Source organism: Engystomops pustulosus, chromosome 10 (genome assembly GCF_040894005.1).
Source record: "Engystomops pustulosus chromosome 10, aEngPut4.maternal, whole genome shotgun sequence".
In the NCBI taxonomy this organism is placed as follows: domain Eukaryota; kingdom Metazoa; phylum Chordata; class Amphibia; order Anura; family Leptodactylidae; genus Engystomops; species Engystomops pustulosus.
Genome location: NC_092420.1, coordinates 66,235,087 through 66,258,612, shown reverse-complemented (window position 1 = coordinate 66,258,612; position 23,526 = coordinate 66,235,087). Strand labels below are relative to the sequence as shown.

General features: G+C 42.4%; 2 protein-coding genes across 2 annotated transcripts in view; both read right to left on the bottom strand.

Moving 5' to 3' along the window:
* EPHX4 (epoxide hydrolase 4) overlaps window positions 1-3,318 on the bottom strand; it is a 58,763-nt gene extending 55,445 nt beyond the window's left edge. The window contains exon 1 of the mRNA XM_072128428.1: window positions 3,000-3,318. Coding sequence (XP_071984529.1) covers window positions 3,000-3,245 — 246 coding nt within the window. The 5' untranslated portion in view covers window positions 3,246-3,318. The remainder of the gene's footprint in view (window positions 1-2,999) is intronic.
* Window positions 3,319-8,589: 5,271 nt separating this feature from the next.
* BRDT (bromodomain testis associated) overlaps window positions 8,590-23,526 on the bottom strand; it is an 87,756-nt gene continuing 72,819 nt past the window's right edge. The window contains exons 13-20 of the mRNA XM_072128427.1: window positions 20,328-20,374; window positions 18,503-18,638; window positions 17,282-17,394; window positions 16,179-16,293; window positions 15,483-15,583; window positions 10,493-10,683; window positions 9,381-9,570; window positions 8,590-9,056 (exon numbers count right to left, since the gene is read on the bottom strand). Of these exons, the coding sequence (XP_071984528.1) occupies window positions 8,988-9,056; window positions 9,381-9,570; window positions 10,493-10,683; window positions 15,483-15,583; window positions 16,179-16,293; window positions 17,282-17,394; window positions 18,503-18,638; window positions 20,328-20,374 (962 nt within the window). The 3' untranslated portion in view covers window positions 8,590-8,987. The remainder of the gene's footprint in view (window positions 9,057-9,380; window positions 9,571-10,492; window positions 10,684-15,482; window positions 15,584-16,178; window positions 16,294-17,281; window positions 17,395-18,502; window positions 18,639-20,327; window positions 20,375-23,526) is intronic.

The window sequence follows — 23,526 nt, the reverse complement described above, 5'->3', positions numbered from 1 at the left end:
GCATCAAGAGGTTCGACGGAGGTACGTGGGACCCCAATTGGACCCCTCGTTTTCGTGATCTGTGGGGGTCTCAGCACTGAGACCCCCACTGATTAGGGCCTAACTTTTGTACGTGGTAAAACTCATTTAAGCAAATATGAGATTACCACCCCCTTGAATAAATTACCTTTTAACTTCTCTGACTATACAGAAAATGCCCTGAGATTCCAAATCCACCAATGGCAGGATAGTTCTGCTAATGTTTGAGTGAAAATTCAAGGGCAATTCTTTTGTGTCATATTTTCTCCCCCAGGAAAAAGAAACATTCAAAATCTTTTTGTACATGCTTAATGGTGCTGAAAACAGTAACTCAAAGTGCCCCCCACCAAATCATTACCTACCACGCATCACATGCCAAATGCATGTCACGGTCACATGATTATGATTAATGACCATTCACAACATTACATTAGGGCTCTTTTACATCAGTTCAGTTGCACATCTGTTGCATTTTGTCTCTGTTGTGTCTCCATTTTTTCTTCATTTGACATAGTGTCCTATTTACCGGGAGTATGTTACAGAGCAGGTGTAGCTGAGCAGATTGTACATAGCGTTTGGTCTGCAATGTTATAGGGCAGGATGAGCTGAGCAGAATGAGCTTAGTGTCCTAGCTGCAGGCAGTGTGTAATAGAGCAGGAGGAGCTGAGTAGACTGTACATAGTGTGCTATCTGCATTTAACATGTTATAGAGCAGGAGGAGCTGGGTAGACTGTACATAGTGTGCTATCTGCATTTAACATGTTATAGAGCAGGAGGAGCTGGGCAGACTGTACATAGTGTGCTATCTGCAGACAGCATGTTGTAGAGCAGGAGTAGCTCAGCAGACTGCACATTGGGGCACATTTACTTACCCGGTCCTGTCGCGATCCAGCGGCGCGTTCTCCAACGCGGATTCGGGCCTTCCGGCGATTCACTAAGGTCGTGCGCCCGATGTCCACCAGGTGTCGCTGCTGCGCCGAGGTCCGCCGGAGTTCACCTGGTTCTTCTTGGTGCATGTGAGTGCTTGACTTTGCGACACACTTAGTTTTTTAAATTCTGCATTTTTTTTCCGAATACGTCAGCCATGCCCCCGATTTCTGTTGCGCGAAAGCCGGAGCGATTGCGCCAAAATCTGATCACGTGCACCAAAATTCTCGGCGCAAAATGGAAAAAGTCGGGAAACCCGACAAAAGTGCGGCAGCGGAGCCCTTAGTAAATGAGCCCCATTGTGTCCTATCTGCAGACAGCATGTTATAGAGTAGGAGGAACTGGACAGTTTGTACAATGTCCTATCTGCCGGAAGCATGTTATAGAGCAGGAGTAGCTGAGCAGTTTGTACAATGTCCTATCTGCCGGAAGCATGTAATAGAGCATGAGTTTAGTTAACTTGCGCCTATTAGTTTGTTTATAATAGAGCATGAAACAAATGCATCTGTAACAAGTACCTTAGCATGTGACAAATTCCCTAGCCATTCGCATTGTAGAGAAGGGGATTCCATCCCCCATTTACACAAATCCTTTGCTTCATTATCTACATTTAGGGATCAATAATGGTTATTAGTAAGTTACAGCTACTGATAATGTGTATCACACTATACTCAGAGCCCAATTACACCTTACAATACCCATCAAGCTACAAAGCACAAGGAAACAAATCGCCGAGCTTTCCTCGAGAACGCCACATGAAAGCGTATTATTATGACTTCCAATAATTTGGTCTAATGCCCATCGTACGCTCTATACTTGGGGCTGAATCTGAACGCCAGCTGTGACTTTCTCTCTCTGCTGGCAGGAGAATTACTATTAGACTCTATCTCCATCCTGATCTACTGAGGATGGAAATAACACACAGGCTTTTTGTAACTGAATGATTTCTACGTGAACAATAGGCTGTTTCATAACTCATCAGTAACCATGAAAAATAAGCTGAATTTACCAAATGCCACTGTATAAAGCAGAATCACCCCTGGTAATAATAGTGGTCAAGTGCTTAATGATGCCATGGAGGCTGGATTCCACTTTCCATGCCAATTAAAGGGATAATCACTATTAAGGTGCAGTAATTGCCTGAATGAAAAGCCTGGCTTCATGTTTACTCTCAACTTGGCAGCGTGAATTGTTATTCTACTAACGTGGTACTGAACACACACTGAAAGAAGGTGACCTGCAAAGCGGCTACGTGCTCAGAGGATGGAGAAAAATAGCACATAATACAATGGATGAGATGGAGGAGACAAGAAAACACTAATATTGAAAGTCTATGGCGTTTAGCAGTGGCGAAGGGTTAATCCATCAGTATGTGCCTATGGTGTCATGTTCTATTCCTATCAATGATATGAAGTATTAATCCACATAGAGAAGGGATCATCCATAGACACTAAGGACCCATACACATGGTCTATGACAGTGAGATGCAGAGAATCCCTACAGGATGACTGTGGAGCCTTTGTTATATACAGGGATGACTACAGAACACAAAGTATCCAGCACTGATACTCCTGAGACGCCACAAGCAGCAGCAGCGACTCTTGTGTAGTAAACCGCAAGCACTGACAAATGTGTCACAGCCCAGGATTTATGAATGATTTATGAATGAAGCTAATTTTACTATAATTACTATTTATTAGAACAATTAGCGCCATCCTGCTATTACAGCGTCATATACAAACTGGTCACATTGTATTCATACAATGTCAATATTTATGTTATCCTGTTCCTGTTTATATAAACAATCATCTGCTATATAAATATACAGAGGGTAAGAGCCCCCATCACGGGGTCATACATAGATATCTATAGATGTGTCAATGTCTTATTGATACATTATTGACAGCTCTGCAGAATATCCCCCACAATGTGCAGGGGGCTGCAGTACTTGTACAATGGATGCGAGGCATGCTGCATGCAAGTTTGAAGTTGCAAAGTGTGGAGTGATGCAGCAGGGGGTGCAGAATCATTTTGAGGTGCAGGGTTAGGGTTACCTTGATCCGGACATAGCAGTGTGTGCCCAGGAAGGGGTCATTGAGGCAGCCTGGGGTGACCTCCCTGGGGATCCTCTGGAAGGTCCTCCTTGGCCTGAGCAGGAGGCTGCAGAAAAGTTTGATGAGCGCAGTGCAGGCGCAGAGCAGGCAGTAGGAGTAGACCAGGCTCCAGAACGCCGCAGCACGCAGGCAGCCGGGCAGGGCGAGCATACTGTCCACCAGCAGAGCCAGCCTGTGCCCAGGCATCCACACAGAGGACACCCTCAACTGGCAAGGAGGAGAGCTGTGCGAGAAGTCATGGAAACAAGGGGAAGAAAATCTAGAGGAGGAGGGGAGGGAGTGACTACAGCCAGTGCTGATGCTGATGCTGCCTCTTAAAGGAGAACAGAACAACCTTGGCTGCATCTGCTGATACCAGCTCCAAGTGCAACCATTATAGAAGTGCAAAAGCTACTAATGTCAAAGAATGGATGGAGACAAGGTGCTGATGGCGGTGGAAAGTACATTGATCTGTTAACATTGTTACTTATGTCATTTAAATGGAATCTTTGAAAGATGCAAAATGATCTGCAGGGAGCATGTTATAGAGCAGGAGGAGCTGAGCAGATTGTACATAGTGTCCTATCTACAGGCAGCATGTTATAGAGCAGGAGAAGCTGAGCTGATCGTACACGGTGTATAATTGTGTATATCCACAAGCATGTTATAGAGCAGGAGAAACTGAGCCAATTGTACACAGTGTATAATTCTGTATACCTACAGGCATCATGTTATAAAGCAGAAGAAGCTGAGCAGATAGATAATTGTATTATATTATATTATATAATATATATATATATACACACACACACTCACCGGCCACTTTATTAGGTACACCTGTCCAACTGCTCGTTAACACTTAATTTCTAATCAGCCAATCACATGGTGGCAACTCAGTGCATTTAGGCATGTAGACATGGTCAAGACAATCTCCTGCAGTTCAAACCGAGCATCAGTATGGGGAAGAAAGGTGATTTGAGGCCTTTGAACGTGGCATGGTTGTTGGTGCCAGAAGGGCTGGTCTGAGTATTTCAGAAACTGCTGATCTACTGGGATTTTCACGCACAACCATCTCTAGGGTTTACAGAGAATGGTCCGAAAAAGAAAAAACATCCAGTGAGCGGCAGTTCTGTGGGCGGAAATGCCTTGTTGATGCCAGAGGTCAGAGGAGAATGGGCAGACTGGTTCGAGCTGATAGAAAGGCAACAGTGACTCAAATTGCCAACCGTTACAACCAAGGTAGGCAGAAGAGCATCTCTGAACGCACAGTACGTCGAACTTTGAGGCAGATGGGCTACAGCAGCAGAAGACCACACCGGGTGCCACTCCTTTCAGCTAAGAACAGGAAACTGAGGCAACAATTTGCACAAGCTCATCGAAATTGGACAGTAGAAGATTGGAAAAACGTTGCCTGGTCTGATGAGTCTTGATTTCTGCTGCGACATTCGGATGGTAGGGTCAGAATTTGGCGTCAACAACATGAAAGCATGGATCCATCCTGCCTTGTATCAACGGTTCAGGCTGGTGGTGGTGGTGTCATGGTGTGGGGAATATTTTCTTGGCACTCTTTGGGCCTCTTGGTACCAATTGAGCATCGTTGCAACGCCACAGCCTACCTGAGTATTGTTGCTGACCATGTCCATCCCTTTATGACCACAATGTACCCAACATCTGATGGCTACTTTCAGCAGGATAATGCACCATGTCATAAAGCTGGAATCATCTCAGACTGGTTTCTTGAACATGACAATGAGGTCACTGTACTCAAATGGCCTCCACAGTCACCAGATCTCAATCCAATAGAGCATCTTTGGGATGTGGTGGAACGGGAGATTCTCATCATGGATGTGTAGCCGACAAATCTGCGGCAACTGTGTGATGCCATCATGTCAATATGGACCAAAATCTCTGAGGAGCTTCCAGCACCTTGTTGAATCTATGCCACGAAGAATTGAGGCAGTTCTGAAGGCAAAAGGGGGTCCAACCCGTTACTAGCATGGTGTACCTAATAAAGTGGCCGGTGAGTGTGTGTGTGTATATATAGATCTATATTAGCATGTTATACAGTAAATACCTATATACTATCAAAATGAGTAAGCCTATATCCTGCAAAACAAATTACATAACTTCCAAGAATTGGTGATTATTCAATTTGTTAATTTGTTTCTATCTATAGGCATCATGTTGTAAAGCAGAACTGGGCAGATTGTTAAAAGTGCATGCAGCACATTGTAGAACAAAAGAAGCTGAGCAGATCACACATGGGGGCAGATTTACTTACCCCGGCGATTCAATAAGGCAGTTCCTCCAACGTCCACCAGGTGTCGCTGCTGCACTGAAGTCCGCCGGAGTTCACGATCCATTGCTGGGCGAAGGTAAGCGCGTGTCCAGCGACATTTTTTTTTAATGCAGCGTTTTTTTACGAATCTGTAGGGTTTTCGTTCGGCCACACACCCCAATTTCCATTGCGTGCATGCCGGCGCCACCATCCGATCGTGTGCGCCAAAAACCCGGGGCAATTCAGGGAAAATCGGCGCAAAACGGAAAAATTTGAGTAACCCGCCGTAAAAACGTTAATGACCCCCACTGTGTCCTATCTGCAGACAGCATGTTATAGAGCAGGAGGAACTGGACAGGTTGTACATAATGGGGCACATTTTCTAGGAGTAGTGCAAACTGCACTAAATACAGTTTGCCTCTGTATAGTGCAGGGTGCACCAATTCATGAATTGTGGTGCACGTTCTTCATTAATCTGGCGCTCCCTGAACTGCCCCGAGAGAGCTCACCAACTGCTTTTTGGTGCACCTTTAACATAGGGTGTGCGACACACTTCTGTCGGACTTTGCATGATTAATCTGGCCCACGGTCCGACTGAGCATCGGAACACCCCCTAATTTCTGTTGTGGTGCAGGCACTTCTTAAATACCTGTGAAAGCAGTTTGCACCTAAAAGAATGTGCCAGGAAACTGGCGCAAAGCCCTAAGTAAAGGTGCCCCAAGGCGTAGGAAGGTGTTCCAGCAGACCGAGCACCGTTATTTTACATGCAAAGTCTGTCGCACGCCCTATGTTAAATGTACACCTCTAAAAAGTTGGTCAGCTCTGTCGGGCCAGTGCAGGGAAGCGACAGATTCATGATTTCTGAACTTTTAGTGAAGTTTCCGACATTCTTAGTAAATGTGCCCCAATGTCTTATTTGCAAGAAGCATGTTATAGAGCAGGAGGAACTAGGCAAAATGTACAGTGTCCTATCTGCATGCGGCATGTTATATAGTAGGAGAAGCTGAGCAGATTGTACATAGGGTTCCATCTGAAAGCAGCATGTTATAGAGTAGGAAGAGCTGATCAAATTTTATATAGTGTCCTATCTACAGGCCCCATGTTATAGAGAAGGAGGAACTAAGCAGAATGTACAGTGTCCTATCTGCATGCAGCATGTTATATAGTAGGAGAAGCTGATCGAATTTTATATAGTTTCCTATCTGCAGACAGCATGTTATAGAGTATGAGGAGCTGAGCAGATTGTACATACTGTCCTATCTGCAGGCAGCAAGTTATAGAGTAGGAGGAGCTGAACAGATTGTATATGGTGTCCTATCTGGAGGAAGCAGGTTACAGAGTAGGAGGAGCTGAGCTGATTGTATATAGTGTACTATCTGCAGGGAGCATGTTACAGAGCAGGAGGAGCTGAGCAGGTTTTACATATTTTCTAACACCAGCATGTTATAAAGTTGAGAAAATTGATATAAAGTTTAGTTGGAAATGGCTCAGTAGAACTTTAATTACATTTTTTACACCTCTGCTCTGGGTGGCATATGCTATAATTAATAATATGTACTGTCCTCCTTTAACCGTAATGGAAAAAAAAAATCCCTAAAAGTCTGGATACCAGCAGTGCTAATAGAGAAACACTGGGGAGAAGATGTCAGTGACATGTCAGTGTTCTGGTATAAAATGTTGCAGAATATCTGATTTGCGCCAGGTTTCGCTCACCCACTCTAGTTTTGAATTCAACTTGCACCATATTTAGCAACTCACTGCAGATGTTCGAGCTTGAATTATTATGTGCGACTTTAAAATTTAAAATTCAGGAGCCAATCTACTCGAGTCACCTCCCGGAATAGGAAATACTAAGGAACTAGTTGTGCAAAAATTTGCAACTGTTCAAAAATAATTGCAAATCCAAACCTCATATGTCACATATAGCAGTCAAACCACTGTTGATGTGCAGGAGGGTCTTAATACAGTCTAAAACCTCATGCACACGCTTATGTTCAGCCAGTGGAAACGGCCACATATTTCGTCCTGAACCGACATATGGTGATCTCCGTCAGCTCCATAGAGATGAATGGAGCAAAACATTAATGAGCGTCCGTCTGCTCCGTTAATCTCCTGGAGCGACAAGGGGTCCCACTCCTCGTTTTTGTGATCTGTGGGGGTCTCATCACTGAGACCCCCAACGATCAGCAAGTTAAGCCCTATCCTGTGGATAGGGCCTAACTTTGTTTCATTGGAAAACCCCTTTAAAGATCTGTGTGTGTTAGTAGCAGCAGGACTGTGAAAAATGCATTAAAAAATTCCTGGATTGTAGTCTCCTCAAACTGCGTTCCTTGATCCCTTCATTCAAAATGCTCACCAAGGACTGAGCTGTATTCACTGAAGAGAGCTCACCCAAGAGGGAATCCATAGTTATACTTCTTTCCAGGGCTTAGACCAAATACTGTCTGCAGATTTGTATAATCACAACTGCAGGTAGACTCCTTTTCACAGAACCAAGTATGGCTGATGTGAAGCTAGCCTTACAAGATAAATGTAGTTTTTAGAGCCTTAACCTTATTCACATTTTGTTTTGTTGCAGTTTTATGCCAAAATAAAAGAATTACATTTCCTCCTCCTTCTACACATTCTACACATGCCACGTGGGGACGTATAACCAGCCATATACATTTCCCCATATGGTGATCTACCTTTCCCTGTGTTTACCCACAGAGCGGTGAGACAATGTATATACTCACCGCACTGTGACCGGGTCCCATAGATCTTTGTGGGGGCTGTGTTGCGGCTGCAAATTGCTTGGCTATATCACTGCCCCATATGGTCACATGCATGGGCCCTATGTATGGAAGAAACAAGGTATTTTGTCTGTATATGACCCCCAATGATCTGTAAAGTGCTACAGAATATGATGGTGCTATACAGATAAAGATTATAACCTTCTGTACATGGTTTGTATGTATCAATATGAATATCTTAACAACCATTGTTACACACTTATGGTTTGTTGGATGCTTTTCCATCTTATTTCAATGTAAAGGCCATTAAAGAGTCCCTGAGCCTTTCCTGCTATAGATTTTTTTCTTTCTATAAACCTACTGAAGCATAGATGCCATTCGCTACATCAAATAAATAGTATCCAGACGTAAACCTGTCACTTTAATACACAAAAACACAGTAAATCAGCTGAGTGGCGATGCGGTCGTCTGTAGCCATAGGCTGTCTTCTGAGACAACATCAACATTAAGGATATAACAGCTTTTATTACAGTGACAGCTGTACAGAGGCAACAAAAATAAAGAAAAGGTCGTATTAGACAAAAGAAAAAAAAAAAAAAATCTGCTTTACAAAATAGTTTCAGCGACGACACAAAATACATTTATATTTTACATTTGGTGCTTTTGCTTAAATAATATGTGATATATAATCTATGGCTTCAAAAGGGAAATAGTCAAAGAGCTTAGTCCACAATAAATGTGCTGTCTGAATATTACAGAGCGCTGCAATAGACATTGTCTGATTCAAGAAAGACAGGACAGGGCCTTGATGTAATTACTGAATGTGCTAGAATATTTTTATTACATTACTTGAAGCGCCTTACAAAATCTGGTAGCGCTCTTACAAAAAGTTACAACACATATAAATACATGGACCCTGGAAGGCAGCGTTGCCAGGGCTCAGCAGAGATATTCTTCAAAATCCGCCATAATATCACTCTGCAAATACATGTCGATAGTCCCAGCCATCTGGAAAGGAGAAGAGACAGTATGAATTTATTCACACATCTCGGAGTGATGTGGAGAAGTCACATTGTCACATTCTCCTCTAGAGGTTATCGTTAAAGGACATCTAGGAGGTGGCAATCAAAAAAGAAAAGAGAAACGAAAAAAAAAAAACAAAAAAAACGCGATGTGGCTTATCGAGTTCACCTCTCTAAAGGAAAGGTTTGTGTTGAGGAACATCTAGAGAAATGGCTAGAGGCAAATCCTCTCGTGTGTATCCGCAGCTTCTTATAGGATTTACTCATTATACACTTTACAAAGTCAAACAACGAATGATAGAAAACTTACTGACTCCCTGCGGCGCCTCTCTTGTTCCTTCTTCCTCGCCAGCTCACGTTCCTCCTCAGTGGGTCCCTCTGGGGCGATGAGCTCGGGTGTATGGAGATCTCTGGTTGGCTCTTGTATTTTTGGTGGCTGCACTTCAGGGCTTTTTGTCTCAGAAAAAGGGCAGTTACTTGTATCCGTTTCATTCGCCTCTCTGTAACACATTGTGGACGTCAAAAATGCAAATCATAGAAATAAATCTGCAATCAATAGTGTAATAATACAAGCAAGTCACAGGCTGTAGTCCGTAACAACCACTTACCAGAAAAATCTAAAAGATGAATATATAATTGAATAATAAAACTCTTTATATAGCGCCAAATTCTGCAGTGTTTTACAAATCATAAGGGACAAATACACATAGTATATTACATTACACAGAACAGTCATTTATCTAGTAGCAGATTTGAGCCATAAAAGGGCTCTCTGTTTTTGCGTGGGTTTACGCCAGGTCCTTTGGTTTCCTCCCACACGCTGCGTAATGTGTGCGCTATATAAAGAAAGCAATTATTATAATTATTATTAATAGGGAGCAGTCCCTGAGATCTGTGTATTGATACCTTTGTGGGTGTTAGAAACAGCAGGACTGTAATAAAAATCCATTTATATTCCAGGATTGTAGCTGGACTTGAGATCTCACAGCACAACCACTCTCCTCTGATTTGATTAACAAATCAATAAATATTGAAGCAGATGGCAGGGACCGGGGAGCAGTTTAAATGTACAGATCAAAGAACACAGCAGGGTGAGAATTTGCCCCCCAAGTCCAGCTGCAATCCTGGATTATTAATGCATCTATCAACGTCATGCTGCTACTAACACCACACAATTATGGTTAGCCAGATCTATTGTAGTAACCAGAACACTGTTTCTGCAGCTTTGTATGATAGTAGACTCCCTTTAATGTTTTGATTTTAATTAATAAATAGTAAATTAGACACCTGGGTACTTTGGCATTGCTGAGCACATTGCTCTTTTATCTCTAGCACTAACATTTACTACCTATGATGGTTCCAGAGACAGCAGAGCACTGTTCTCTAATATCCAACATCTATTAGTGAAAAAGGCAGTACAACCTTATTTTTTCTCCTCTTTCTTCTTGCTGTCTCTTAAATTCTTGAGCTTTCAGTGCTCTTTCTCGTTCCTCTTTGGCTATTGCAGCTTTTTTGAACTGCTGGAAGCTGTCACTTGATGACTTTATAGGCACAAGGTTGGTATTAAGAGCTTTGGAGAACATGGCCCAACAGGATTTTTGGACTTTTACTGTCTATAGTAGGGAAAGAAAAAAATAAAAAATAAAAAAATCAAACCCTCTTTCCTAAAAAATACTTTACAACCACGGTTTCCCAATCTAGAAGATTCCAAAAACAAAATTAAAGAACAGGTTAAACAGGGAAGACCATTCTAGAATTCTGATGCAGCATTGTAGTTACTTTATTTCTTGTTATGATAGAGTGGAATGGTGTGTGTGTGTTTGGGGTATTTTTCTTATATATCTCATTAATAAATTCTGCTTAGTTTGTAAAGCATTTTTATTGTATATTTTACAGGGTTTCTCAGACCTGATGAAGGAAGCGGGTTGCTTCCGAAATGTGTAGTCCCGTGCTCACGGTGCTAATAAATAATTTTTCTTGCTAAACTACTTGTGGTCGTTGTGTCTAGCTAAAACTAAACCCATTTGCCGATCAAGTGCCTATCAATTACAGTGGGTATGAAAAGTATTCAGCCCTCTGTAAATTTTTCAATCTTAAATTTTACCAATTGGCTGCAATTAAACAAAGTTCTTATTTTGCTTATTAATGTACACTCTGCACCCAACATTGACAGAAAAAAAACAAAAATGTTTAATAAATTGGCAAAAATATCTTCAAGACAGACTGAAAAATCACATGGTCATAAATATTCAGACCCTTTTGCTCAGTATTGCGTAGACGCAGCTTTTGAGCCAGTACAGCCAGGAGTCTTCTTGGGAATGATGCAACAAGGATTTGGGGATCATCTGCCTCTTCCTTGCAGATCCTCTCCAGTTCCTTCAGGTTGGATGGTGAACATAGGTTGAAGCCATTTTCAAGTCTCTCCAGAGATGCTCAATTGGGTTTAGGTCAGGGCTCTGGCTGGGAGAGTCAGGAATGGTCACAGAGTTGTTCTGAAGCCTCTGCTTTGTTATTTTATCTTTGTGCTTAGGGTCATTGTCTGGTTGGAAGGTGAACCATGGGCCCCATCTGAGTTACAGAGCAGGAGAGGTTGCTGTCCAGGATATCTCTGTACTTATCTTTCCTTCAATTACAACCAGTAATCCTGTCCCTTCCCCCATAGCATGATGCTGCCACCACCATGTGTCACTGCTGGGACTGTATTTGGTGGGTGAAAAGCAGTGCCTGGTTTCCTCCTCCAAAAAACACATAGCATTTACACCAAAAAGTTCAATCTCCGTCTCATCAGCCCAGCAAATCTAATTTCTCAGTCTGGGAGACCTTCATGTGTTTTCTTGCATACTGTATGCAGTTTTCATATGTATTACATACATTATTATGAAGCTCAGCCACAGTGATCTTGGGGTTCTTCTTTACCTCTCTCACCAAGGCTCTTCTCCCATGATTGCTTAGTTTTGCTGGATGGCCAGGTTCGAGGAAGAGTTGGTTTTGTCCTAAACTTCTTCCATTTAAGGATGATGTAGGCCACTGTGCTCTTAGGAACCTTGAGTGCTGCAGAAATTCTTTTGTAACCTTGACCGGATCTGTATCTTGCCACAATTCTGTCTCAGCTCCTTGGGCATTTCCTAAGACCTCATGATCCTCAGACATGCACTGTGAGGTCTTATACAGACAGGTGCGTGCATTTCCTAATGAAGTCCAATCAGTTTAAACACAGCTGGACTCCAATGAAGGCGTAGATACATCTCAATAAGGATCAGATGGAAATGGACAGCTTATGAGTTAAATAAAAAAAGTGTCACAGCAAAGTGTCTTAATATTTATGACCATGTGATATTTCAGTTTATGAGCAAAAAAAAAAAAAAAAAAAAAAAAACTAAAAAAAATTAACTGTTTCATTGCAGCAATTGGAAAGACCTAAAAGAGTGAAAAATTTAAAGGGGTCTGAATACTTTCTGTACCCACTGTAATTGGTACGGACTGGATTGGCAAATAGGTTTAGTTAGTAGGTTTCAGAACTTTCTTGGCTGCAATAAAACAGTGAAAAATTTAAAGGGGTCTGAATACTTTCCATACTCACTGTACGCAAGCCTGAAAAAGTGATGACCAAGTTATTTTCTCATCATGCCCTGTGCCACTAGGTGGACATTTCCTCTTTTGGGGGCCACGTTGTATTCCAAACCCTCCACCCCTGGTGCACCGTGACCCTGCTTCTTTATGTTCTAGTACAGTGACGGTGAACCTTTTAGAGACTAAGTGCCCAAACTACAACTAAAATCTACTTATTTACCATGAAGTGCCAACGTGGCATTTTAAGCAGTAACTTATTGCTACCTGTTCTTCCACATCTTTCAATTATATCGGCCGCCTAAGGCCACCAATACAGTTGAAAGAAAGAGGGCAGATAGCTTCTCTCCAGGGTCTCTCAGTACTGGAAGAATGGTGGGTCCAGCAGGAGCACCACCAAAGATAATGCAGTTCTGACAACACCTTTTCATTTTTCCCGCAGTTCCAAACAGCCAATGAAGTGTCACTTTAAAATAGCGCTGAGAGCAGCAACTCTTAAGTTGCCTGGGACTTCAGGAAGATTTAGTGTTTGGTGAACTCTGTCCTGCAGTGATGGCCTGAGTGCCCACAGAAAGGGCAATGAGTGCCACTTCTGGCACCCGTGCCATAGGTTCGCCACCACTGTTCTAGTATGTAGAGAAAAAGGCTTCTTAGTGCCCCTATTAACAGTGTTACTTCTCCGTTGTCCAGTCCGATTGGTCTAACAGTCTGAAGATGGGATGTGCTCTCCTGTTCCCCATGTTTGTTTACAGCAAGTGTTAACCCTTTCTGCTCTCTCCCTGGCTATAGAATAATATGAGCATTATTTTCAAACATCATGCTGAAAGCTAAGGTGACACAGAGATTAGATATAAGCTAAACAAGGCTGCAATAAGGACCTTGAGGTTTATCTGCAGCCTGGCTTTTTTATTATTAATATTGAATTTAAAAGTAGTATCTTTACATCACTACCCCCCATACACTATTACTACTAGGTTAAAGAATAATCATCAATTAGTGTAATGGATATAACATTATTTGACATAACAAAGAGAAAGTAACTGGCATTGTCCTACACCAGAAACATGGCTATAATGGCCAAAACTCTATATATAGATACGGCCCTAAAGCAAGAACACAAGTAGGGCACCAGCACAACCATTATGCGAGGCTTGTCCTTCCTAATTAGTGATTCATTTAAATTAAGAGAATCTGTAATTCCTGGGTCAGTGGCCTACACTGTTGAATTGGGATATCAGAAAAGGGCAAAGTTAAGTAATTTTTGGGAGGTCCTGTGCACTTCATATGGACACCGCATATGCAGTGTGTATGTGGCTGTGCAAGGAGGTCAGGATGAGTTCAGATCAAGAAGTCGGCCCTCCTTAGTCCCCCACACTTTAGTTGTATAGCACCCCTTGCTATACTTGTTGACTCCCTCTCAGTAAGTCCACCTCATGTGCCAGTGCTGGATGGTCATACAGTCTTCGTTTTACTATTTACATCCTTTTGTACATGGGCAGAAGACAGATTTCTACTATTGGGCTATTGAGAAGATCATTCTGACCACCACTGGATACAATTCAATTAGAATAATCAATATAGTTAAAGGGGTATTCCGGGAATATGAATGTCTGACACAAAAACCCATAATGCTATAAATAAATTAAATGCAACAAAACTCAATGTCATTAGTCACAAAATGAAGCTTAAATAGTTTGATTTTATGATTCACAAAATTTTATGGCCTCCCTAAAGTTATCACCAAGATGGCTGCCACTGGAAACTACAAGTTCCATGATCCTTTAGTTCTCAGTAACTCCTCCTCCCTCTTATGCTCTGCCCCCAGTGATGATGTAACAGGTTTTCTTGCACTGTTACCATAGTAATGATGTGTAACTGCCATCACCAAAACACTGGCCATACTGGATGCACTGCAACCAACACACTACAGCCAAAAGAGTGGTGATCACATGACCTGCCCAGGCAGGTGCAGAACATGTGATGTGGACATGAGACAAGCAGCATCTTCTGTCCTGTGTCTGCTCTGCAAGGAAATTAATGGACTGATTAAAGGGCCAGTAGCATTTTAATTCTTCATCACAGTGTATGTCACCAGCATTTTTCTGCTAACGGGAGCAAAATTTTAAATAACAACTCATTACATATAAGCTTATATTTTAAGGACCCATTTATATATGAATTATACAGATTCCTGGAATACCCCTTTAAGTAAATAAAAAAAAGTTTCATTGTTACATATGTGTATGGAGATACGTGGTCTAAGGGTACATACACACAGCCATATGCCTCCCCCCCTCCATAGGGAAAAGTGGTGCACAGGCCGCACACACACAGAAAAAAAAAAGGTAGAGCATGCTCTATCTTTCCCCCGTGTTCGGCGCAGATCAGTGCCACACATGTGGCACTGTACCGCCGCCGGGCCGCCATTGGGGATGTATACATGTGGCTGCAAATTTGCGGCTTCATATACATCCCCACAGACTGCTGTCTAAATGAACCCCAAGCTATATTTGTGAATCTGCAGAAGATTTCATTAAAATAGTGAATAGGAGGCATGAAGCGAATTGTATACATCATACCCCATCCATCAAATATGGCAGAAGACCATAAACATTTATAATTCTTTGTGAATGCTCCGTTATCTGCCTCATCATTTATCATAGGGACTAATCACTTACCTCCTCGCACATGATCTCGGCTAGACGCTTACGATTTATCATACACTGCTCAGCTCTACTTCAACTTCCAAGCAATAGAGGGAAATAATATTGGACATCCTTCCCCAAAAACCTTTCATTTTGTCCTGCACACCCAACAATACTAACACACATTACTCTAAAAATACCTTTTCCGGTGAGGTCTTCACGATACCATCTCCTTGATGAGACTCCATACTATTTGTTGTAGGACTTTTCTCCGGAGCGGATTTATACAAATCATTTGATGCTGGATGTAGGAGAGCAACAGAAAACATCAAAACGTGTCCAGGAAATAGAAATAATTTCATTCTGTGAGACAACCCTCGGCCATACATGAAGATTGATTATATAACGTGTGTGGTCGCAGCCTTAGTCAGGACACCCATTCTTTATATCTCCAATCTGTGGTCCTCTAGCTGTTGGAAAACTCCTACTCCCATCATGCTCTCATGATGTGTAGACTGTTGGCGAATGGATCAAATTTATTACAAGGTTGACCAACCTCTATTAAACATATGCCGCTATCTCGCCATCCACAGAGCAAAGCTGTGTCTACTGATGCCTAGAAACCTATGGTGCTTTACTTACAGAACACAATCTCCTACATTATGTCTAATAAGTTTGCAGACATCAGGACAAGAAACTACTGAATATGATAACAAAGATAATAGGCAGAGTTGTTTTACATCCCCAAGAGCTATTGATTTGTGAAAAAGACACTTTACAGTTACTCTTTAATAAGTCACCATTATTTGAAATATCCTTAGAAAGTTTCCCCCGAGTCCTTGTGATCACTAGCTCCATGGCCTTGTGGCGTAAATAAAAATAATATTCTCACTTACGCTCTGGATTTTCAGGAATCTCACCAGGCTCCTTTTTACATTCAATAGATTCTCCATGGTGAACAAATGTGTCTTTAATCTCAAGAAATTCCTCTCTCTTTGAGATTAATGAAGCCTGGAAAAATGGAAACAATGGGGGATATTTATTAGTCTGTCTATGGTATTCTGTCGTACTTAGAAAACTGTCTAAGACCCTTTTACAAATGTGCAAAGATGCTGGGCCTCTCGCCAAAAAGATCCATGCGCCAAAAAAAATTCCTGACCGGACAAAGTGCTGGCCACTCCCATCAGTCCCCATCTCTCAGCACTGTATCAGGCGCTGGGACATTGTGACGGATGGGAGTGGCATGCCGGAAGCTCCCCGCACAAAGCTTCCGTGCCCCTTTAAACTAGCAGGGGCACGGATCAGCCGGACCGCGGTGTGGGACATAAGGAGTGATGGAGGAGGCTAGTACACTTTTTTAAAAGCCCAGCCTGGCTCCTAATTATTTTAGAAACTCTCAGACAATCCCTTTAGCACCTCACCCATTCATTTAAAATTTTCAAATGAGCTCAGGCGGGCAGGACTGAGATAGCTAGAGGGCCAGGTGTGGCCTGCGGCCTATACAATGCCGAGTTCTGGTATTGAGGGTACCTGTTAGTTACAATTAGTAAAATACTATTCTAGAGATCCACAAACCTCTGTCTATTCAAACTTCTTTATTAACAATATCGACCAAAATTATTATTTTGTACAACTGTATTCTCTATGTTTTGGGAACACTTTTGAAAGGTCATTTTCTGTTCCAGCAGGACAATACCCCATTGAACAAAGGAAGATCTTTGAAGGCATGGTTGGTAAAATTGATATGGGGGTTTCATTAATTTAGCAGGCCCCGATTATAGGTTACGAGTCAGGCGGCAACGCAGCACAATATAGGGCATGTCCTATATTTGGGCAGATTTGATGCCCGGCCGCTCATCTTTCAACGGAGAGGGGTGAGGAGCGCTTACTCCCCTGGGAATGTAGCCTAAGAAATAACAATAAAAGGTTATTAAGAATAAAGATGCTGTGAATCAGGCATTTTCATAAATATCCAAAAGTTCTACTACGTAGGAATTACCTCTTGTTCAGGGTTCTCCGTTTTCATTTCACAGAATTGTGGGGTTTCTTTCTTTGTAGGAGTAATGGTCTCGAGGACAGGAGACACGATTGGGGACAACAAATGACTTATATCTACAAACAAAAGATATGGACTTCAATGCATTTCATAAAGAGGAAAGATAAAATAAAAATTATTAATCACATAAGCTTTATTTCTTGTTATAAGTAGAGAACCAAGCTGCTTCAAAGCTGTTGCCGAATGACAGTCTACATATAATAGACCGCTGTGCTTTTTCATCCAGTATTTCCTGCTGGATATAACGTATACTAATCAGATGGATGGAAAAAGAATGCCTCTATCTGCCTGTACAAGGCCCTGGACACATTGTGTGTGTATGGTGAAAACTTTCTTGGCGTATACACTAAAGGCAGCTACAAAATTGGCCGAGCTTGATCTATGAACAGGGAGAGAAACCACAGAACTCTGGTCTGAACACTCCTGGAGACGGGACTCCAAGCGCCATATTGATATACGATTCACAGAGTTCTAGAGTCAGCTCTGCTATTTAGTAAGGAAGCAGGAAGGTCCAGGGTTTCACCAATCAGACTGGGCAAGTGCAAAGCCCAGTACAAAAATGTCATATGAATGTGGCCTGATACAGCTCAATCCTGCTACCTCCCTCGCTCAGCCACACCCCACTCCCATCTCACATCAGACAGCTCAGTGTGACACATCTCAATCCGCCACAGCGAAACAGTGGAGAATGTCAGACTCTTTTGGTAAACTTATTTGAATAGAGAAGGGAAGGGAAGAACAGCAAACTCCACAATCTGAGCTACAGACAGCAGAAAAGATGTGACCAGTGCTAGGGAACATTACACAGCCATAAATCTGATCAAGATTGGCTGCAGTACTAGTATGAAAATCATGGCTGCTTTATTCCGAAAAAGTCAATTCATTCATTTCCATGTATCTAAATCAGCAACCAACAAAAACTGTACCAACACAAACCACGGTCAGGTGTGACAGTTTTAGTTATAAAGCCACCATATTTTTCAACCCCCCAGACAACCCTTTGAAGATTTAAAAATGCGGTTATTTTTTTTCCATAAAGGTGCCATAGACTTTAAAACAGTTGGAATACTAATGGTTATAGCATTTATACTTCACTAATGAGATGAATGCATTAGAGGTCATAGATCATCTGCTATTGAAAGATATATATAATCAACCCATTACCCAGTGGTGATAAGGGAATATCGTCCTGATACCCATCAGTAATCTTCATTGGGGATTTGTATGGATGGCTGGGGATTTCTGTAGCAGGTGGACAGTCTTTTAAAACCAAATTTCTCAGCACAGCAGTGGGAGTGATCTAAAAAGACAAGAAAGATATTATTAAGGTTACATGATGCCAAAGCTGGAATTAAAGGGGTCGTCGGAAGTTAAGATAACTAGAGGATGGCCAGACCGGAAAACCAGGCCCCCCAGTGATTCTAAAAACAAGAAGTGGAGGTGTGGGCACTCCTTATCCCTCCCCATAGGGAGCTGTGACGTACGTATGGCAAAAGATCTTTTCTCTAGCGAAGGCACAGTACGGTGACAGACACGTGTACTCACCACACTGTGCACAATGCACTTCTCTGACAGCCGTACTCTAGCGGCTGTATGTTTGGCTGCCATACGGCTTCCATACATGTTCGTGTGCATGGGGCCTAACGTGTAACAGACGGTTAGTCCTATAAAGACTGTCCCCTACTTACAGAAAGATCCCTCTGCCCACAAGGATATCTGGTGCAGCTCTCTGGATGCTGTACTGCCGGGCTGCAACGATCAGCTGTAAGGGGTCTGTAATTACCGTATATATTAGAGTATAACCGTCCCAAGTATAAGCCGAGGGTGGGAAATGCATCAATGCCAGCCTGCCCCCTGTAGTATACAGCCAGCCCAGCCTGCCCCCAATAGTATACAGCCGGCCCAGCCTGCCCCCAATAGTATACAGCCGGCCCAGCCTGCCCCCAATAGTATACAGCCGGCCCAGCCTGCCCCCAATAGTATACAGCCGGCCCAGCCTGCCCCCAATAGTATACAGCCGGCCCAGCCTGCCCCCAATAGTATACAGCCGGCCCAGCCTGCCCCCAATAGTATACAGCCGGCCCAGCCTGCCCCCAATAGTATACAGCCGGCCCAGCCTGCCCCCAATAGTATACAGCCGGCCCAGCCTGCCCCCAATAGTATACAGCCGGCCCAGCCTGCCCCCAATAGTATACAGCCGGCCCAGCCTGCCCCCAATAGTATACAGCCGGCCCAGCCTGCCCCCAATAGTATACAGCCGGCCCAGCCTGCCCCCAATAGTATACAGCCGGCCCAGCCTGCCCCCAATAGTATACAGCCGGCCCAGCCTGCCCCCAATAGTATACAGCCGGCCCAGCCTGCCCCCAATAGTATACAGCCAGCCCAGCACTAAAAGGAATAAATAAACGTATATACTCACCCTCCGATGCGCACCGCTGCTCCGCCGATGTCTGTGCCGCTTCGCCCATGTCCTCTTCTGGCTTCCGCGTCCGTCTTCTGCAACATCCTGCAGGGGGCGGTCAAGTTCTTCATGGCCGGCAGGCGCATAGTATGACGCGGCCGCTGCTGACGTCATACTATGCGCCGGCCTGGAGAAAACCATGGCGGCGCCCTGCATGATGTTACTGAATAAATAAGAGGACCCGTGCTGACATTGGGGGAGCAGCGGTGCGCATCGGGGCCGCCGGAGGGCGAGTATATACAGGTTTTTTTAATTGACTCGTGTATAAGCCGAGTTGAGGATTTTCAGCACATTTTTTGTGCTGAAAAACTTGGCTTATACACGAGTATATACGGTAAGCTTTATTCATAATCCTTGGTACCATTATAGCAAAAAAGTTTGAAAATCTAATTGTCACTGGGACAAAATTTTTTTTTTGTCTGGAGCTACAATTATAAAATATACAGGTCGGACTTGCATACAAATTCAACTTAAGTACAAACCCAAGGAACCTATCTTGCATGTAACCTGGGGACTGCCTGTATTTACCTTGTCTTGTTTTGCCGTTGCTTTACCATTATTGGAATATTGAGTATCTATAAAAGAAAAGAAAATAACAGATTAAAAAGGACATTTTTTCAGACAACAAAGTAACCCTAGCAAGAATAGAAAAACAGTAGGAATATATTTGACAAATAAAAGCAATTACATTGGGCAAAATAAGAACTTCTCTAAATATCAAGCAAGGATGATTCGATAATTCAGGAGCTTTGATCTTCTCAGGGCTTGGAACTGACATAAAATGGTAAGATTCTATTTTTACGAAAACAGCACCAAAAACTGTCTGAAATTGCACCTTAGAACCTTATAAATTGTAACAGTGATGAGATGAGACACAACCCATGGACAATACAGAGTCAAAAGTCGTTCTCTTTTAGAACCTCTTCCAAGTTTCCCAGTACATTAAAATCCTAAACCAGCACAATTCATCAATATTAGAAGGGGTTGCTCGTCTCCCCATCCCAGATATATTTAAGATATGACCTTGCAAGTGCATCATAGGAAAGTCTGCCTTATTTTTGTTTGCACATGAATATTTCGGTTCTTGGCTGCGAAAAGTGGTGCACCAGGGAAGGGTCAAGAAAAGATTAATGGGAGATGCTGAATGGTAAAACTGGACAAGAGCAAGTACACCCACTGCAACTATATAGCCACACCCATGCCAAACTATAAAGCTTATATGCATACAAAATACAAGATTTTCTCAAGGCATCCTTATGAAGCAAGGAAAGTCACCTACAGGGTGATATGCTTAGTTTATACTCATATTATCCAAGGCCTCCTTCCTTCTAAAAATCGATTTTTATAAATGTGCTAATAAGACAATAAGACTGCAAGGCTCCTGGAGATGTTACTTGAGCCCCTCCGGGCTGTTGCTTCACAGGCTGTTACACTGGGCACGTCTCCCCCCCCCCCCTGCTGTAATCTCATGGTGGCAGAGAAGGTTTAAGCACACAGTGGTGATGTGTGTGAATGATTTACAGTGTAACAGCCTGTATAGCTGCAGCACCGAGGGGCTTTAGTAACAACCCCAACACCCTTATGGCTCATTGGCACAAGTTGATTTTAGAAGGTAGGAGGCCATGGATAACAAATATATGAAGATTTCCATTAAAGATGAAATAAGGACCATTTCTCCCTGCAAATAAATATTTCCGGTATGTACACAGTCCTCTTCAGAGAATTCCACAGCATCTCCATAAACTTCATTTCAGACCTCCAATTCAGCCCTTACAAAGGACAACTAATAATCATCATTTTCATCTTTTTTTGGTGGCCTTTTTCAGTTTTTATTCTCATTCATCTATTGAACATTTTACCAGAAGAATTGCAGAAAATCACATGGTGTAAGTTAGACTTGCGTCAGGCCACAATATTCTCCTTTGGACAGAAGTTTGCTTCATAAATGCATAAATCAGGATTACCTTCCATTGAATATTGGGCAGAAAAAAAAAATAGAAAGTAATTCACACGGACATTGACATGCAACAAAAAGGTCACACAATCTATAAGCGGTAGATTTGGATATGGATTTTGACCTAATCCTAATTTTGTGCATTTACCCTGAATAATGCCTTCTGAACGGCGTTTGTATAAAGCCATAGTCCGCGACAACAAATCTTCCCTCAAAACAGCAGATTTGTCAGGAGTCTAAAATCAGCCAACCCTGGTTCAGAGATACAGATCTAATAATTTCCATAACACACTGAAGTTATGTATCATATATGATTTATACACAAACCAATACTTTAGCAATACGTACCATGACATATTTCAAGACTTCATTGTCATTCCTTTTCAGGATACATTAGTTTTATATTCTTCATCTCACACTTTAGCTACAGGACGATGGTTTTATTTAGTTAACCCCATGTGCATGTAATCAAAAGACAAGTTCCTAAAATACCACGATCATTGGACTTCCCATCCCTTAAAATAGGAACCTGTCGGCACCCTGGTCACATATATAAACATATGGTGGCCTAGATGAACATTTTTTATTTATATGCAAATTATCATTTGACATACTATAGATATGTAGTATACCCTCTCTTGACCTCATTTGCATCTAAATAAGAATTTTCTCAGTGTTTAGGCCACAACTTTCCCCAGACAGCCATGTGTATGATTCAGGGCAGTTCACCTACAAGGCCATGTGTTTATAGGTGACCCGCGAGATGACACATTGATACGTGCAGACAATAGTAATACAAGTGTTGTCCTTCATACTATAACCAGAGGCAAAGGACCTGCCAAGACACAAAATAAAAGTCCAGCTTTTCACCCCTTTGAGCCAAGGGGTTTTTCCTCCTTTCTCAAGTCATATCCTTTTCTATGTACAGAACTGTAGGAGGGCTTGTTATCTACAGGACAAACTGTACTTTCCAGTAGCAACTCGTATTATTCTATGCTATGTTCTAGGAAAATGGGTGAAAAATGTTGTGGTGGAAATCGGCAAAAGATTTGTGGCCCTGTTTTTGTAAGTTTTAAAAATCTTTAATTATTTTTTAAATTAAAAACCGTTTGCAATACAAGAGTTTTTTATGCATATGGTGAACAACATCGGTAAAATAGAAAGCTGAATGACTGCCTCTATATATATATAATAAAAAAAAAAAACCTTCCGACCAGTTTTCTGCTTACAGAAACTGACAATTACCATTTTAGTGACAGTGGATAATATTTGAGGTCCGAATGAAGGCGTGAACTGGGCTTAAAGGACATTTACAACCAGTATGAACAACTATGCAAATGAGCCAGAGGGGCTCCAGGCTCCATTTACACCCATAGAGCTTGGAGTCCATCAGGCTCATTTGCAGACAGTCCTTCATCCTGGTGGTAGATACCGTTTAAAGGATATCTACCATAGATTCACTAGCAGATTCCTCAGGGCAGGACTTGTATTTATAATCTTATATTCTACTTTGCACCCACAAAACGTCTCTGACATACTGTGCGACCTTGGCCTGGGCCGTCAGCTTCAAACACATTGTGGAGATGCAGGGGGCATCTCTGCAGGGATACTGGGGGTGGATAATAGCCAGAACCCTCAGAGCTCACAAAGGCTATGGTAACGCCCCCAGTATCCCCTGCAGATAATTTACATATAATAAACTTTGATTTTAGAGACAAAGTATAGTGGACATAAAGGGGATTAGTGGATAGTGCATTATAAAACAAAAGTTTT